The sequence below is a fragment of the Rhipicephalus microplus genome, chromosome 3, assembly GCF_043290135.1.
Source record: "Rhipicephalus microplus isolate Deutch F79 chromosome 3, USDA_Rmic, whole genome shotgun sequence".
NCBI classification, from domain to species: domain Eukaryota; kingdom Metazoa; phylum Arthropoda; class Arachnida; order Ixodida; family Ixodidae; genus Rhipicephalus; species Rhipicephalus microplus.
The window spans coordinates 137563985-137580507 of record NC_134702.1 but is presented as its reverse complement, the minus strand read 5'-3'; the positions used below and the strand labels follow the sequence as shown (position 1 = coordinate 137580507).

At 48.2% G+C, this 16523-nt stretch overlaps 1 protein-coding gene across 1 annotated transcript in view; it reads right to left on the bottom strand.

Moving 5' to 3' along the window:
* IntS8 (integrator complex subunit 8) overlaps positions 1–16523 on the bottom strand; it is a 132748-nt gene that overhangs the window by 33491 nt on the left and 82734 nt on the right. The window contains exons 16-17 of the mRNA XM_037422182.2: positions 6485–6603; positions 699–783 (exon numbers count right to left, since the gene is read on the bottom strand). Coding sequence (XP_037278079.2) covers positions 699–783; positions 6485–6603 — 204 coding nt within the window. The remainder of the gene's footprint in view (positions 1–698; positions 784–6484; positions 6604–16523) is intronic.

The window sequence follows — 16523 nt, the reverse complement described above, 5'->3', positions numbered from 1 at the left end:
TTGGTAGTTCAAGATTTGATTGCAATGTCTTTGGATATGAGGTGCAAAGCCGTGAAATGAACATTCGCTACCGCTCAGTGCACAAAATTTTGGTCATGGTAATGCGTATAATCTACGTAGCCTGAAACGTAATCGGCAAATTTCCGCGATGGCCCTTTCTTTTCGTAATTTTATTTTGAGCGGTCATTTCGTTGGCAATGCAGGTCTCTCAATGTTAAATTTTTGTAAATTTGAATGTTTGTAAGCACACCGTACCACATGCCTCAATTCTCACACACACGAGACTGCATGCTCAAGACCTTGTGCGCTAGTGTAGCCAATGAAGAAGGTTGTTTGGACTGTAGTGCGGATATTGCAACTTCGGCAACTTACGTTATCAGCTGTCTATGCTGTAGTTAGAAATAAAATTTTCAGAAATTTTGCTCGCGTGACAGGCGCACCCCAAACTTTGGCGCCGGATTTTCTGGAACGAAAGTGGTCCTATTATGCGAATAAATTAGGTACCACCTTCTCTGCTTAAAGCTCAGAAAATGCATCTGTTGTACTATTTCCGCTGTTTAGCTGAAACCAAAAGCACTTAGCAATATTTATACCTTGTAACCTATGCTGTACAGGGTCATTTTTTTTTCATGCTGCTTGTCAAGGTGTGAGGAATTAACAAGGAAGGTGATAGAATTACAGTAATTACGAACACTCACAGAGATCCCAGAGCTCTTGGGCAACAGAGCGAGTAAACTTGTTTGAGCAGACATCTTTGCAGACTGCTGCCAATGCCTTGGACAACTGCAACGAAATGCCCTACATTAGACAACAAGCAGCTTGTACAAATGTAACAATGAACTACCCAAAGAATCGGAAAAGGGACACAGTCACAGAACATAATGTGTGTTCTTTAAAATAACACTACAGGAAGATATTAAGCGTCAAATTATGAATTATAAATATTAACTTGAACTCAGCAATCTACTTGTGCTGGAGCCCAGTGCCGCTTTGTGCACACTAACAAGAAAATTTTTCTTTTGCGTCATATTTTAATAGCCCACACTTTACAGAAGACTCAGCACGACATCTTGGCTACCAATTTCTGCAAATCTGCAGGTGTCCAAGAGTTCCATGTCCATAAGATGAGCTACAACTCTGCTTTACTGCTTGAACATTTATTGCCATAACTTGTTTAATTCAATTTTCATCTGAAGCTGTAGCATGTAGCAGTAATCTAGTGATCAAAATACTAGAGGTTATGGCTACGGCTTAAGATCAGGACCATAGAGGATAGCCGGAGGCTTCATTCCAATGTCTCAATTTGGTCATTTTTTCACATCCAGGTAGGCAGTCCGTTCCTGCCAGGAATGGTGAATCGGTTGTTACTCGAGCCTAATCTTTCAGTCTAGCATAAATCAATATATTTCCCTTTAGTGACCCTTAAACTAGCACTCTCAAAATTTGGAAGGCAAGATAATGAGCGAGATAAATTCATGTGGAGACATACACATCTACAAGATATCAAGGACAAATATAAGCTAGAACATATTTAGGATCAATTTTAAAGTGCACACCGCGTGACTGGACGAGATGCAGAGCCCCTCACAATGCCGACATCAACGGAGGGGAAATCGCGAGTTCATGTTGGCTTTTGCTTGCACACGTCTTGCGCTTGCGCTACGTTTAATTTACTCCTCCATGCTTGGGGTTGCACGTGTGCTGGCTGTACTGGTTGTCAGTGCAGCACCTGCTCGCGCACATTTTCGTGCACGAGCCTATGCCACTGTTTTGCGTGGTCCCGTAGCCAGCTGTGTTTACCTCGACCCTGGAACTGCTCCAGCCTAGCTCGGTGCTCTTCGAAACCAAAACTGATGCTGGGCACTCGTGAAAACATCTCTGAATCTCTTCGGTTCCTCGGGCACATAGTTACTGCGGAAGGCGTTCGCCCTGACCCGGAAAAGATTGCAGCAGTCGAAAATTTTCCGAAACCGCAAGACAAAAAGGCTGTCAGACGATTCCTGGGACTATGTGCCTACTACAGACACTTTGTAAAACTTTGCTAAGGTCGCTGAGCCTTTGACACGACTAACGAAAGAAAGTGTAACATTCTCTTGGCGGGAAGAACAAGAAGCAGCTTTCTCAGAGTTGCGACGCCGTTTGCACTCTCCTCCAATACTTGCCAATTTTTATGAAGAGGCTGATAGAGGCATACATAGCGACGCGAGTAACGTTGGTCTGGGTGCCATCCTCGTTCAGTGGTAGAATGGAGAAGAAAAGGTCATCGCTTACGCAAGCCGCACTCTATCGAATGCTGAGTTCAATTCAATTACTCAGCGACAGAGACTGTCTCGTAGTTATATGGGCCATTAGCGAGTTTCGCCCATACCTCTACGGGAGACCATTTCGAGCAATCAGTGATCACCATTCATTTGTTGGCTGGCAAATATCAAGGACCCTTCCGGAAGACTTGCTAGATGGAGCCTGTGTCTCCAGGAACATGACATCACTGTGGTCTACAAGTCCGGTCTCAAGCACAATGACGCGGATTGCCTGTCTCGCGCACCTGTTGAGTCTCCATCATTTGACCAAGAACAAGACATCCCATTTCTTGGAGTTCTGAATGTGTCGCAGATGGCTCGTCTTCAGCGAATGGACCCGGAACTACGCTCGCTCAACCACTACTTGGAGGTCCACCAAATTAAGGTACCACGAGTTTTTGTCCGTGGATTAACATCCTATGTCCCCTGGAACGACGTCCTATACAAGCGCAACTTCGGAAACAGCGGTGATACGTTTCTGTTTCTTGCACCATCATCACTGCGAGCAGAAATCTTAGAAGCGTGTCATGACGACCCATCGGCTGGCCATATGGGCAGTAGTCGCACTTTGGCCAGAATTCGCCGGAAGTATTATTGACCAAAATTAAGGGATTCGGTGCACCATTATGTCAAGTCATGCCGAGATTGCCAAAGACGCAAAATACCACCATCGAAACCAGCGGGTCTGTTGCAACCGATAGAGCCACCAAAAGGGCCATTTCAGCAAGTGGGAATGGATTTGCTTGGTCCATTTCCTCTCTCTTCATCGGGAAAGCGCTGGATTGTCGTAGCAACAGACTACATGACTCGATATGCTGAGACATCACCTCTCGCAAAGGGAACGGCAAATGAAGTAGCCCAGTTTTTCGTCACTCAGATTATACTACGACATGGCGCACCGCAGGTTGTCATTATAGACAAAGGAACAGCATTTACTGCCCGTTTGATGCAGTCTGTTATGAAGCTCACCCACACCAACCATAGATGGACTACAGCATACCATCCGCAAACAAACGGATTAACCGAAAGACTCAACAGAACTCTCGCCGTCATGATCTCGATGTATGTGGACGTTGAGCACCAGACACGGGACAGTATTTTGCCTTATGCTACATTTGCGTACAATACCGCACTACAAGAAACGACACACTTCACGCCATTTCAACTTGTTTATGGTCCGGCGGTCACAACGACCTTAGACGCGATGTTACCTGTCAACGATTCGAATGAGAGTGACCCGCACATTGGCGACTTTATAGAAAGGGCAGAAGAGACACGGCGATTGGCAAGACATCGTATCATTTTACAACAAAGCTCCGACGCAAGTCGCTATAATCTCAAGCGGAGAGACGTACAGTACAACCCCGGAGACAAAGTGTGGGTGTGGACGCCTGTACGTGCACCTGGCCTATCGGAAAACCTGATGCGGCGCCATTTCGGCCCTTACAAAGTACTTCGCCGGTTAGGCACGCTAAACTACGAAGTAATTCCTGAAGATCAAGTGTACTCAACCCGACGCAGGAATCACCCAGAAGTCGTAGATGTAGTACGAATGAAACCGTACTACGAAAGGCACTAAACGAGACAACTGATAAATGTGCTCAAGCATCACATCAATACTGCTGTACAAAACTGTTCGACGTCAGCATACGCATCGGGACGATGCGTTTCGGGAGGGGGACTAATGCCGCATGTTGTTAGGCACCTACTGAAATCTTGCGCCGCTTCCTGCTGCTATGAATTCTGCTACACCAGCGGACAAGCCAAATAAACGCGCCATGCAACGCTGGCTGCACGTTTCACCACACCACGCGCTGGAAAAAGAAGGCTGGAGTTTTCGAAGGAGCGGCACGTGGGGAGACGCAAAAGAAGAGGTTGACGAGGCTTTCTCTAGCGAGCTCAGGACAACCCTTGTGTGTTTAGTTGACGGCACAAGTTCGCCATAAATAAATAGCTGTTTTCACTTCCGGTGTTGTATTTGTTCGTTACAATATACATACCTGCAAAGCTTGGAGAAACGCAACCCGGGAGATCTACTCAATGGGGGAGGGGAGTATACAATATGTCGACCGCGCACAGAGGGGGGGAGGAGGTATTGCGATAGCAATCATATGAACACTGACAGCAGAATTTTGCAGTCGCCGCTGAACTGTACAGAGTCCAAACCGATAACATCACTTACGCATCGTCCGTCTGTTTTACGTGCGAGTAAAAGCGTCCTTGCGCTAGGGACCAACGCGGCTGAAGCAGAGATGAAATGACCCGGCAGTCACCCTCACGCAAAGGGCACACGCGATAACATCGCTCCATGTGTGAGGCCTGTCGTTGCTTGCTTACGAGTTATTTTGTCGAGCGAGGAACCATAGTACAGTCCTGCCAACTACTCGCCTTTACCCAGCTCGCCGAGAAACCAGGCAGTGTCAGGCACTCTTTTCGGCGACCCTTCGGTTAAGTAAAAAGAAACAGAAAAAAAAAAACAGGAATGTTGGAGGAAAAAGGTAAGGATATGAGAGAGCAGCCCTCAATAAGGGGGTTGGGGATAAAAGAAACAGTGAAAACGGTCAAATTATAAAAAGAGAAAGAAAATTTTAAAAAAGTTCTGACATGCGAAGGGCAGAACCGGCTGGTTAATCTGGTTAATCGTGGCGGGCGGCTTAAAAAAGCCCCACCATTAAGTTTGAGGAACCCTTGCGGAAGCAGGGTGCAGCTTAACTGCTTGAGGGAGAGGCGAAAGAGGTCGCACAATTGAAAGGTACAGAAAGTGTGTGGTGAGGTGTGGGCATAAGCCTTCCAGGTACAGGAGGGGGAAAGTAAAGGTTCGTCGGAGCGTCACCCCCTCCCCCTGCGTCACCCCCCCTGCCCCTCTTTGTCTGCCCGAGTCCCTGTGCCACTCCCTATTATGTCAATGTAAAGGGCTGACTATGCACTCCTCCCCAACCCCAAAGGTTAACAGCAGCGCACCCGCTGCTGGCTGCAATAGAACAGCCACAAAGAATTTGCAAACGCGCTCGCTCGTCAGTCACGTCATGCAAGTCTGGCAGCACTCCCTTTTTGCTCTCCTTTTTTTTCTCTCTCGTGTGGGAATGCTGGCACATTTAACAGCCAGCAAAAGCATCAACTGTACCACGAGGTCACTGCTCTCCCTCTGCTACAATGAAGTTTTCTTTATTTTATTTAGTTAATGTGCGTGACCTTCAAGAACTGCACAGCCATGCGGGATTTCGCTGCTCCTACTCGGCAGGCTGCATGTTCTGGCGCTCTTTTCGCCTCTTGAAAATGCACATTGCACCGAGTTGAACTTTGCTACTATCGCTAACAAAAAAAATAATTCTTTTTACTACTAAATGGCCAGAAAATTTTCTCAAGTGGCCAGACAAAGCACTGAATGCGCAGGGCAATACTGGATTTCTGGGAGATTTTCCTATGACCCGTACAACTGGGAGAAACGTTCAAAATCTGGGAGACTTGGCAGGTATGCATATATATAAATGTCAAATTTCAAAATAACAAGGTAAAGTGCAGATTTTACTGATTTCATTACACAGAGATCTAACTGAACACAATTTAAAATGGCAGTACTACAAATGCCGTGACAGAAATTAGGTACTTTCACGTTTAATAGGCTATTTTTTTTGTCAAATACCAGTAATTTATTGAAGAGCACATCATTTTGGGCGCTGTGAAAATGTCCCGCAGCAAATGTTGGTTTTTGAACCACAATACAATTTTTGAGGCTGTGCTTATCAAGAAGCCATCTTTAATAAATTAACACACGTTGACTCAAAGGAGCCATGTAGTTCATAGACGCCCATAATGCTTTTTCATTATGCTTGTAAGAATATATATAACAGTCACTTTCTGAGCCAATTTCTACATGCAGTATCTTCGGAAAATAACAATCTTCAGACAGTGCAATCACACCATTACAGATTCACAGCTCCTATGCAGAAAGATGCAGCTGGCTCAACTTTTTTAAATTTTTATTTTGCCAACTAGCACCTGCTACAAGGGCGTGAAACAAGCATCAATAGCTCGCAGTAATGTCGCACTGGTCCGAAGCAAGGAGAAAATGTTTCAAAACAGTTTTCCAAGGCCCCTCTATCATACTATCTCATTTCCTTACCTTCCTTACTGAAGAAACACTTACAGAGTGTTTCCGAGACAAGAAAACATCATGAGCTCACCTCGAATACACCTATTGATCCTCGCTGCTGTTTTTCTATCTCCAAGAAGACATCCCACTCTGCCATGTTCATAAGCAGAGCGCTGCACAGTTCAGCCATCTCTTGACACGGTCGATAATCTGAGTATAAGAAATGACAGTTGTTAAAACACGCTACAATGGCCTGAAATAGTGCTCGAACCAAACGAATACTGCAAAATGCATATAACAAATTTAACAATTTTTAAATGAGAATGCACCTTGCTGTGAAACATGTGGCAAGACAATGCTCTTCTGTTTTATGAACAAAAGTACAAAAAAGAGAGTGGACTAAAATGTAAGAAGACCTATAACTTATGTGCTCATTAAACAACCCTAAGAGGTAAGTAGAGACAGTGTCTTTCAACTCCTACTGGTCATGAAGCTTACACGGATGTTTGATACACAGGCTGGAGCAGCCGCTAGGGGTGCCCCAGCCTGTGTGTGGGCATTGAAGCGTAAACAGCGTTGCAGTTGTTTTGCTGCTGCAAAAGTGTGACTAGATTTACCCACGAACGTCTATTATACATTCAGGGTGACATTACTTTCAATAAGATTTGGGCATTTAAACACAATCCTGAAGCATATAAACACAATCTGTAGATAGTCCAGAGTCCTTCAAGGACTCTGGCAAATCTCAGTGTGTCACCGAACTGCAGCAGTTGAAACTCTGGATCCCGCACATCAAATCTTCCACGCTATACACCTGGTGTTTGATTACAAATATATTTTAAAACAGTGTTGTATTTATTAAACCAGCAGTGAGCCTGAATAAATTATTGCTTTGAATTCAGCAATTGACGAGGATCACAGCACACTTACTGTGTTTACTTGCATAATAAGCGCAATGTTTTTGTTTTTTTTTCCAGATAGTGTGGTTCCAAGTTTGGGGTGCGCCTATTCGCGAGGTAAAACTTCAAAAAATTTGTTTTCCGTCTACAGCATACACCGCTGATAGCAGGAGTCGCTGAAGTCACGATTATTTGCACTACAGCTAAACAATCTTCTTCATCAGCTACGCTAGAGCAAAACGCGTTCAGCATGCAGCCTCATGTGCCCAAGAATCAAGGCATGCGATGCGGTGCGCTTACTAGCATTCAAATTTACAAAAATTACAGGAAATCCGGAATGTATTTTTGAAGTTTTGTCAGCACTAAGGCTAGAGCATCATCAAACCATTTGCACCACAAATTTAGTAACAGCCATGTACCAAGGCCGCTACGGACCATTATACAGTGATGGTAGTGACATTTCATTTTCTGAAGCAGATTCTGGACCAAAAAAAAAATGGTGCTTTGGAGCAGCCTTAATTTGGAACATAAAAAAATGCTACAATTTTTCGGACCTGGCGGGGACTGAAAAAAAGTCCGAAAAAATTAACAGCCCGAAAAATTCGTTTTTGTCAGAAATACGAACTTTATTGCATCAGGCAGGCTTTGAAAAGTCTATGATTCTGCCTTGCCTCCTACTACACTTGGAAGCAATTTGGTTCGCCCATATTTGCGTCAAGGTGACATCGTCACAGTAAATGCTCGACAAAAGCGTCACCATTCGAACCACTCTCCAGCTGCGGCACAACCTGGCGAAGAATTTCTTCGTCTGTAGGCTGCGCGTATGATATTGTCATCGTCCACACGAGTGAAGTCTTTAAATAGGGAGTTTTAGCATAACGGTTGCAGGCGCTGCAAGTATAGCAGACCCACTACGAGTTCTATAATAGCGTTTGCTCCTCCTCGGGAGAGGTCTAGGGACATTCACCCTGACCACAAACTCAAATGCTACACACAACACTTCGCGGGCCTCGATCACCGCTTGCTATTTCGGATTTTCTGCGGGCAGGCCGAACAGCGACTCACGTTACGACGCATGCGCAGTAACAGCGACCCTTCCGCAAGGGCTCGCAGTGCGCTATTCTAGAACTCCCTAATGTCAGTGTGGCAGGCACATTCACTTCACTACTGCGTAGCAGCCGCAGCTCCGCCTCCCCCCTGTACGGTGCGATGACGACAGTGCTGACCACTACAGCTGACCGAAGATGAAAAAATGGTCCTGTGCCGCATTTTCGAAAGCAGACACGATCTCTGAAACTTGAAATATGACGTTTCCTTTCCAATCTTGGAGGCAGGAAAGCCATTTTAAAATAAGCCACTAAGCTTAGTCAAGCCGTCAGAAAATCTAACATGGCGGCGTCCATACAGGTTCGTGGCACTGCTCAAAACTAGCGATTTATTCCGAAAAATTCAAATTTAGGGGGCGAATTAATCCGAAAAATCGATCAAAAAATGCATTAGCCCTATGGAAACCCTGACGGTGCAATTTTGAAGTCCGAAATATCCAACAAGTTCGAATTTTTGGAGTGCAAAAAATCGGACGGCGACTTTATAGCTTAGGGTTGCTACTGGTGTTTTTGGAGCAGATGCATGGTTCTAACAACTCCTAAAGTCTAAAACATCACTTAAGCATCTAATACAGCCGAGCCCACATATAACGGCTCCACTTAAAATGAACTTTCGCTTAAAACAAACAATATCCGCGTGACCGTGAAAATATACATTGTTTCAATGACACAAAATCGCACTTACAACGAACGTTTTCGAGCGCCGCCAATAGGTTACAGTGACTGGAGTCGCTTTGCCGCCTTCCCGGGAAGCCCCTTTCGACCACGGATAAGGCATCGGCGAGGTGCCCATAGATTATTATCGTTGAATGCCGACCCTGCCACCGCGCCCCTCTAGTTGCCGCTCTCCCTGACCGCTTTTTGTTACGCACCCTTCCGTCCTTTGTCCCCCCCCCCCCCCCCCCGCTACTTTGAGCACCCCGCATCACCAGACGCGGCCCGTGTTTTCACACTGCCACCAATCTTTCGAAGACCGGTGGGCCATCTCCCCTGTTTTTGATCGCTGGTAATGGTAATGTCGTTGACGTCGCCGGCCTGGACTGGAGTGACCAGACCATTTGCCAACATCGTCTGAATCTGATCGTCTGCGTCTTGTCTTATCGTATCGTTCTAGTGCACGTGCGACATACGCTACTCCACCCACTCTGATTATTTGAGATTCTTTTCGTGTTTAGAACCTGTTCTCGCCCGCTTCGCACTCGGCTCAGCATGCCTTCCGCACCTGTGCGGAAGCGTAAAAAATGGATGTTAATTTGCGTGGAACGAATGCCGAAATATCCAAGTCGGTGAGATCCTGCAAACCCATCGGAATAACAAAACAATTCTTTGACCACGGCCACCGATTCTTCGAACACCGCCGCGCGTGCTTATCCAGGCGGCCGTGCTTAGACCCCTGCGCACGCATTCTACGTTCGATTTGCGCGTTTCGCGGACCTTTTAAGCAAGCTGCTTGACCTGCCTCCTTCCTGCGTGTTTTGGTTTGCTGTTGTTCACCTGGCAGCCAACTTGCCGTTTCGGGCATCCCGGTATTCAGGTGTGGAGATGGTGGATATTTCGTAGGCGGTGGTGATGGCTACATGCACCCGAAACTGTTTTCGTGAGGCCAACTTCGTCAACGTCGGGCTGGATGCCGAGCCTGAAGCTTCCGAACAGGATCACTGCGGCGGCAATTTGTGGTAGCGCGTCGTCGACTCATACCTGGGAAAGCGGGTGGGACATCTGTTGTGCTAGTTTAATTACGGCTGATGATGATGCCGACACTGTGGAACCGTGCACGGATTGAGGTGTTGTAAATTAAGCATGCGGCGAGAGCGATTTGGAGAAAGTGCATCACCAAAACGACGAAACTTTGGAGCCAGTGCCTCATGCAGCTTATGCCACGGGCTCGGCGAAGAGTACGCTGACATTTGATATAAACTCTAGACTGTCCTTATCACTTCTACTCTTCGAAATCCGTGCATCTTTGTGGGCAAAAAATTTTGTGTTTTTAATCGCAACTTTTTTAAAACTGTATTTCATTTACTACGAACTTTGGGATACAGCAAACGAATGCTGCGTCAGGCTCAGGTTCTTTATAAGCGGGCTCGACGGTATTTATATTTATTATTAAACCTGCCATATACTAGTATGCTGTTAGTATACAAGCAGTATAGTTGGCATAAATCATAACGAGGGGGGTCAAGATAGTCCGGACTTTTTTTTGTGTTCAGGCTGGAGAGGACACCCCTTGCGACTGTCCCACTTAAAATTTAGCTTTAGCACGTGATATAATTAAGTTAACAGTTAAGTATAGCACAACCAACTTTTTAAACGGCTTTTTGTCTTTTACTGCGTACCTGTGTTAGATGCCCTTCAGTTGTGTGAACTATGTAAATCGAAAAAAAAAGGTGAGAAAAAGAGACTGAATAGAACAATGCGATTGCCCGAGCTCAGAACCCGTGCTCGTTTTTTTTTAAATTTTATTTGAAAGCATGATTTAATTCTTATATAAATAAAAATACAACGAATATTAAAAATACAACTTGGACACCATGGCCTCATATGTGTCACCCCTTGAGATTTTTCTGCCCCGCCGCAGTGGTCTAGTGGCTAAGGTACTCGGCTGCTGACCCGCAGGTCGCGGGTTCAAATCCCGGCTGCGGCGGCTGCATTTCCGATGGAGGCGGAAATGTCGTAGGCCCGTGTGCTCAGATTTGGGTGCACGTTAAAGAACCCCAGGTGGTCGAAATTTCCGGAGCCCTCCACTACGGCGTCTCTCATAATCATATGGTGATTTTGGGTCGTTAAACCCCACAAATCAATCAATCAATCATTGAGATTTTTCTGGATTAACGCCACTAAGTGGCATACTAGGATGATAGTGTATACAGCTTGCTTTAGGTTTCGCTTATGCTCACTGGATGGTCCCATGATTCAACTTCATTCTTTTTAGTTTGCCAACACCATTTTGGAGCAGGTTTGGAGGAGTTACGAGCAAATATTGCACTTCGGAGCTGCATGGAGCAGCATTTCTCTTTTGGAGCAATTAGAAGCGATCGGAGCAGCACTTCCATCACTGATTATATCATATCCTCCTTCTCACTTCTGCCACGCTTCCTAAACTCATGAGGCACGCTAGCGATCGCAAAACTCTCATGAGTGCGCTTGACAATTTCAGCTTTTACCAGTTTATACCTCTGAGAACGCATGCCGGCAGGTTGCGCGCAGACTTAGAGGCCATCACACAATGCGCCTGGCAGCACGCACGCGGTCTGGCAACAGAGACGAAGATCGCATAGTGGTTCATATCTGCTGCGACAGATGCCGCCGCCATACCAGTTGATCATACTTCTGCGCATTTTAAAGCCCATGAAAGCCAATCAAAGTAGCAGCCATGCTGACGTCAAATGGCCAGAGCATGTCGCTCTGTCAATGGGCGCTGAAAACGCATTTGGCCGAGTCACAGCGATTTGCTTTGATCTGCAGCGATTCACAGCTTTAAAACATTGTAATAAATTACACAGTTTATGTAGAGAGCTCAAATCTGTATCTAAATGGCCCTCAGGACTCGGTCTACCTGCCCGATGTGTTCATATAAGATCACCAAAACTATTTCAGGCTCCCTTTATCATTGGAAAACCCGCGTTACCAACAAAATGAACGCAAAAAAGAAGACAGTAACCCTACAAGAAACTGCCAGTGCATAAATTCGCCAATTACATTTAAAGCCACCTAGATTATGCACATTATTGCCACGTTCCATTTCCCAAGTTTTTGTTATCGTCCCAAAACACCACACGATTCTCAGCGCAAACCGCGCCTGTAGTTTTCTAGAGGGTTCCGGACTGTAGTAGATCATTTCGATAAGATCACGCCCACTGTGCGAATGGTACAGATTGTTCTGGAACGCACGCCGCCGCCAGCGATAGCGCTAGAACATTCGACTGCAAGGTTATAAATGCCGACGCGCTTCGCCGCTTGTCAGTTGTTGATCGAAGGCCGACGCTCCGTTTGCCGCTATCAGTCCGAGACTGCTATCTGTGCGAGACTGCTGCTGTAATTGGACTTTCAGTTTACCGGGCACAGGTTCGCCCAAATAAACAGTTAAATCCTAACACGAAGTCTCCTGTCTTCGGCCACGTCACGACCCCGTGACATCTGGTGGAGTTGCTGCTTCGTTCATGTACCGGACGCCCCCGTCAAGCCGTGAACCCAGCCCACGTCGCGGAGAAGACACCGACACCAACCAGGAGCAGCGAACAAGCCGCCGACAGCAAGGGCTACCACCGGAGTACGGGCTTCTACCAGACAAGGCACGGAAGACGAAGGCCATGACCGCGACTGCAGCGACAATGACAACCGCAGCGTCCCAGCCCACGATGGTCATGCATCAACCCAGGAAACCACCAATTTTCCATGGGTCATCGTTCGAAGACCCGGAGTCCTGGCTGGAGACATACGACCGTGTGGCCGCCCTCAACCACTGGGACCATGAAGAAAAGCTGCGTCGTGTGTTCTTCTATTTGGAAGACACCGCAAGGACCTGGTTCGAAAATCGGGAGTCCACGCTCCGAACGTGGGATGTTTTCTGCGGCGCATTCCTTCAAACGTTCGCGAGGGTCGCTCGCAAAGAGAGGGCCGCTGCTCTACTAGAGACCCGGATACAGCTACCAAACGAAAAGGTTGGAATTTTTACAGAGGAGATGACCCGCCTATTTCGTCACGCTGACCCAGACATGCCTGAGGAGAAGAAAGTTCGTTTCCTCATGCGAGGAGTCAAACAGGAGCTCTTCGCGGGACTAATGAGGAATCCACCGAACACCGTCCAAGAATTTGTATCCGAGGCGACCACCATCGAAAAAAACCCTGGACATGCGCACCAGACAATATAATCGTCGCCTGACTCCAGAATGCGCTGCTGCTCAAGCCAGTGACTCCGACAACCTGCGTGAAACGATCCGAGCGATCGTGCGGGAAGAGCTGCGAAAACTGTTGCCTTCGGCGCAACCTCAAGTGGATTCGATCGCCGACATTGTGCGAGAAGAAGTTCGGCAATCGCTTCAAATTCCCCACGCACCGCTGCCCGAGCCGGAAGCTATGAGCTACGCCGCTGCACTGCGCCACAACGCTCCTCCCCGTCCACGCCAAACCGCCGCCCCATCGCACTTCCGTCGACAGACGCCACCGCCGCCACCACCCCCACCGACGTCATACCGTTCGCCAGCGGCCCAGCGCAGTGCACCGAGGAAGACTGACGTCTGGCGCACCCCTGACCATCGCCCGCTCTGCTACCACTGCGGCGAGGCCGGACACACATACCGCCGTTGCCAGTACCGACAGATGGGATTGCGTGGCTTCGCCGTCAATGCACCGCGCCCACAGCCAGGAGAACGACCACGTGACATCGCCGACTACCTGACAGGATCTCGGTGGACACCACGAAGCCCTTCGCGTTCGCCGTCGCCCAGCCGCCGCACGTCACCGCACCACCGACAGTACTCTGGCCCAATGCGGGGCCGGTCTCCTAGCCCGTATCCGGGAAACTAAGGGCAGCAACCGGTGGAGGTGCGGTTGCTGTGCGACGAACTACCGAAGATCCTCCGACGACGACGACGCCGCGACGGAGCTTTCCGAACACAAGGCCAACCAGGCAAAGCCCTGATGGCGAAAGCTCACTTACCGAAGGTGGCCTGACGACGAAACATGCAAGCAGCGGAACAAGCCGACGCAGCCGTGACCCGACGCCACGCCCTAACTGTAATGCGAGACGGCGAACTAGCGACCTCGACGTTTTTATCGACGGCCACAGTGTGACCGCTCTCGTCGATACTGGAGCCGACTATTCTGTCATCAGTGGGTCGTTCGCCGCGAAGTTAAGGAAAGTTAGGACAGCTTGGAAAGGCCCTGAAATCCGCACAGCCGGAGGTCATCTCGTAACGCCTGCAGGAATCTGCACAGCGAGAGTCACCGTTAACGGCCGTATTTATCCAACAGACTTCGTAGTCCTACAGCGTTGCTCGAGAGATGTCATCCTTGGCATGGACTTCTTATGCCTCCATGGTGCAGTCATCAACCTAAAAACAAAGTCGATAACGTTATCCACAGAAGAAGCACTACCGCCGCGCACGCCGTCTGGACACCATGCCTTGAATATGCTGGAAGAACAAGTCACCATTCCGCCTCGCTCAAGCGTCATTATTTCAGTCGGCGCTCCTGAATCACCTGACTTCGAAGGCGTCGTTGAAGGCAATCAGCATCTGTTGGTCACCCGAAATATTTGCGTCGCAAGAGGAATTGCAGAGTTGCGGGGAGGCAAAGCAACAGTTATGCTCACAAATTTCAGCAATGAGTATAAACATGTGAACAAAGGAACAACGGTCGCATACATCGAAGAAATTGTCGAAGCCACCAGTGCTTTCGCCCTCGCCGATTCTGCGGAACCTGCTCAGAGGAACCAAGCCCCTCCCATAGCTTTCGACGTCAATCCCAGACTTCCGAACGATAAGCAAGAGCAGCTCAAGGCCCTGCTTCTGCAATACGAAGATTGCTTTTCGTCGTCATCGAAAATTCGGCAGACCCCAATCACGAAACATCGCATCATAACCGAAGAAAATGCCAGACCACTCCGTCAGAGTCCGTACAGGGTTTCGACGCGAGAACGTGAGGCCATGAAGAGACAAGTTGATGAAATGCTGCGGGATGACATTATCCAGCCGTCCAAGAGCCCATGGGCATCCCCCGTGGTGTTAGTGAAGAAAAAGGATGGGACCCTACGTTTCTGCGTCGATTATCGCCGCCTGAACAAAATCACAAGAAAGGACGTGTATCCTCTCCCACGAATAGACGACGCACTTGATCGGCTCCATAACGCCAAGTACTTTTCGTCAATGGACCTCAAGACTGGCTATTGGCAAATCGAAGTCGACGAAAGAGACCGAGAAAAGACGGCGTTTATAACACCGGACGGCCTCTTCGAGTTTAAGGTGATGCCCTTCGGCCTTTGCTCAGCGCCTGCAACTTTTCAACGCGTTATGGATACAGTACTGGCAGGATTGAAGTGGCAGACTTGCCTTGTGTACTTGGACGACGTCGTCGTGTTTTCCTCGAGTTTCGACGAGCATCTTCGGCGCCTAGAAGCTGTACTTCAAGCCATCAAGACTTCCGGACTTACACTGAAGCCAGAAAAGTGCAGATTTGCGTATGAAGAGCTCTTGTTTCTGGGGCACGTTATCAGCAAGTCTGGAGTTCGTCCTGATCCACGGAAAACAGCCGCCATCGCCGAATTCCCGCCGCCCACTGACAAGAAAGCCGTGCGCCGATTTCTGGGCCTGTGCGCCTATTATAGGCGGTTCGTGAAAAACTTCGCCCGCATCGCCGATCCTCTCACTAACCTTACGAAGGCCGACGTGGAGTTCAAGTGGGAAACGCCACAGGAACACGCTTTCCAGGAGCTTAAACATCGCCTCCAGACGCCTCCGTTACTTGCCCATTTCGACGAATTCGCCGAGACAGAAATACATACTGACGCAAGCAGCGTAGGTCTTGGCGCCGTTCTTGTGCAGAGGGCCGACGGACTAGAAAGGGTTATTAGTTACGCCAGCCGATCGCTATCCAAAGCAGAAGCAAATTATTCCACAACAGAAAAGGAGTGCCTCGCCATCATCTGGGCTACGTCGAAATTTCGCCCATACCTTTACGGCAGGCCCTTCAAAGTTGTAAGCGACCACCACGCCTTGTGTTGGCTAGCCACTTTGAAGGACCCTTCAGGTCGCCTCGCACGATGGAGCCTGAGACTTCAAGAATATGACATTACTGTCATTTACAAGTCCGGCAAAAAACACTCCGACGCCGACTGTCTCTCTCGTGCGCCTGTCGACCAACCGCTACCCGACGACCCGGATGACGACTACTTCTTGGGAACGATAAGTACCGACGACTTCGCTGAACGACAGCGGGCCGACCCGGAACTTAAGGCCCTAATAGAATACCTCGAAGGCAGGACCGCCGAAGTCCCGAAGGTATTCAAGCGCGCACTTGCGTCGTTTTTTCTACGAAACAGTCTTCTACAAAAGAAAAATTTTTCACCGCTTCGGGCTAAGTATCTCCTTGTGGTGCCTTCAGCTCTGCGACCAGAACTCCTGCAAGC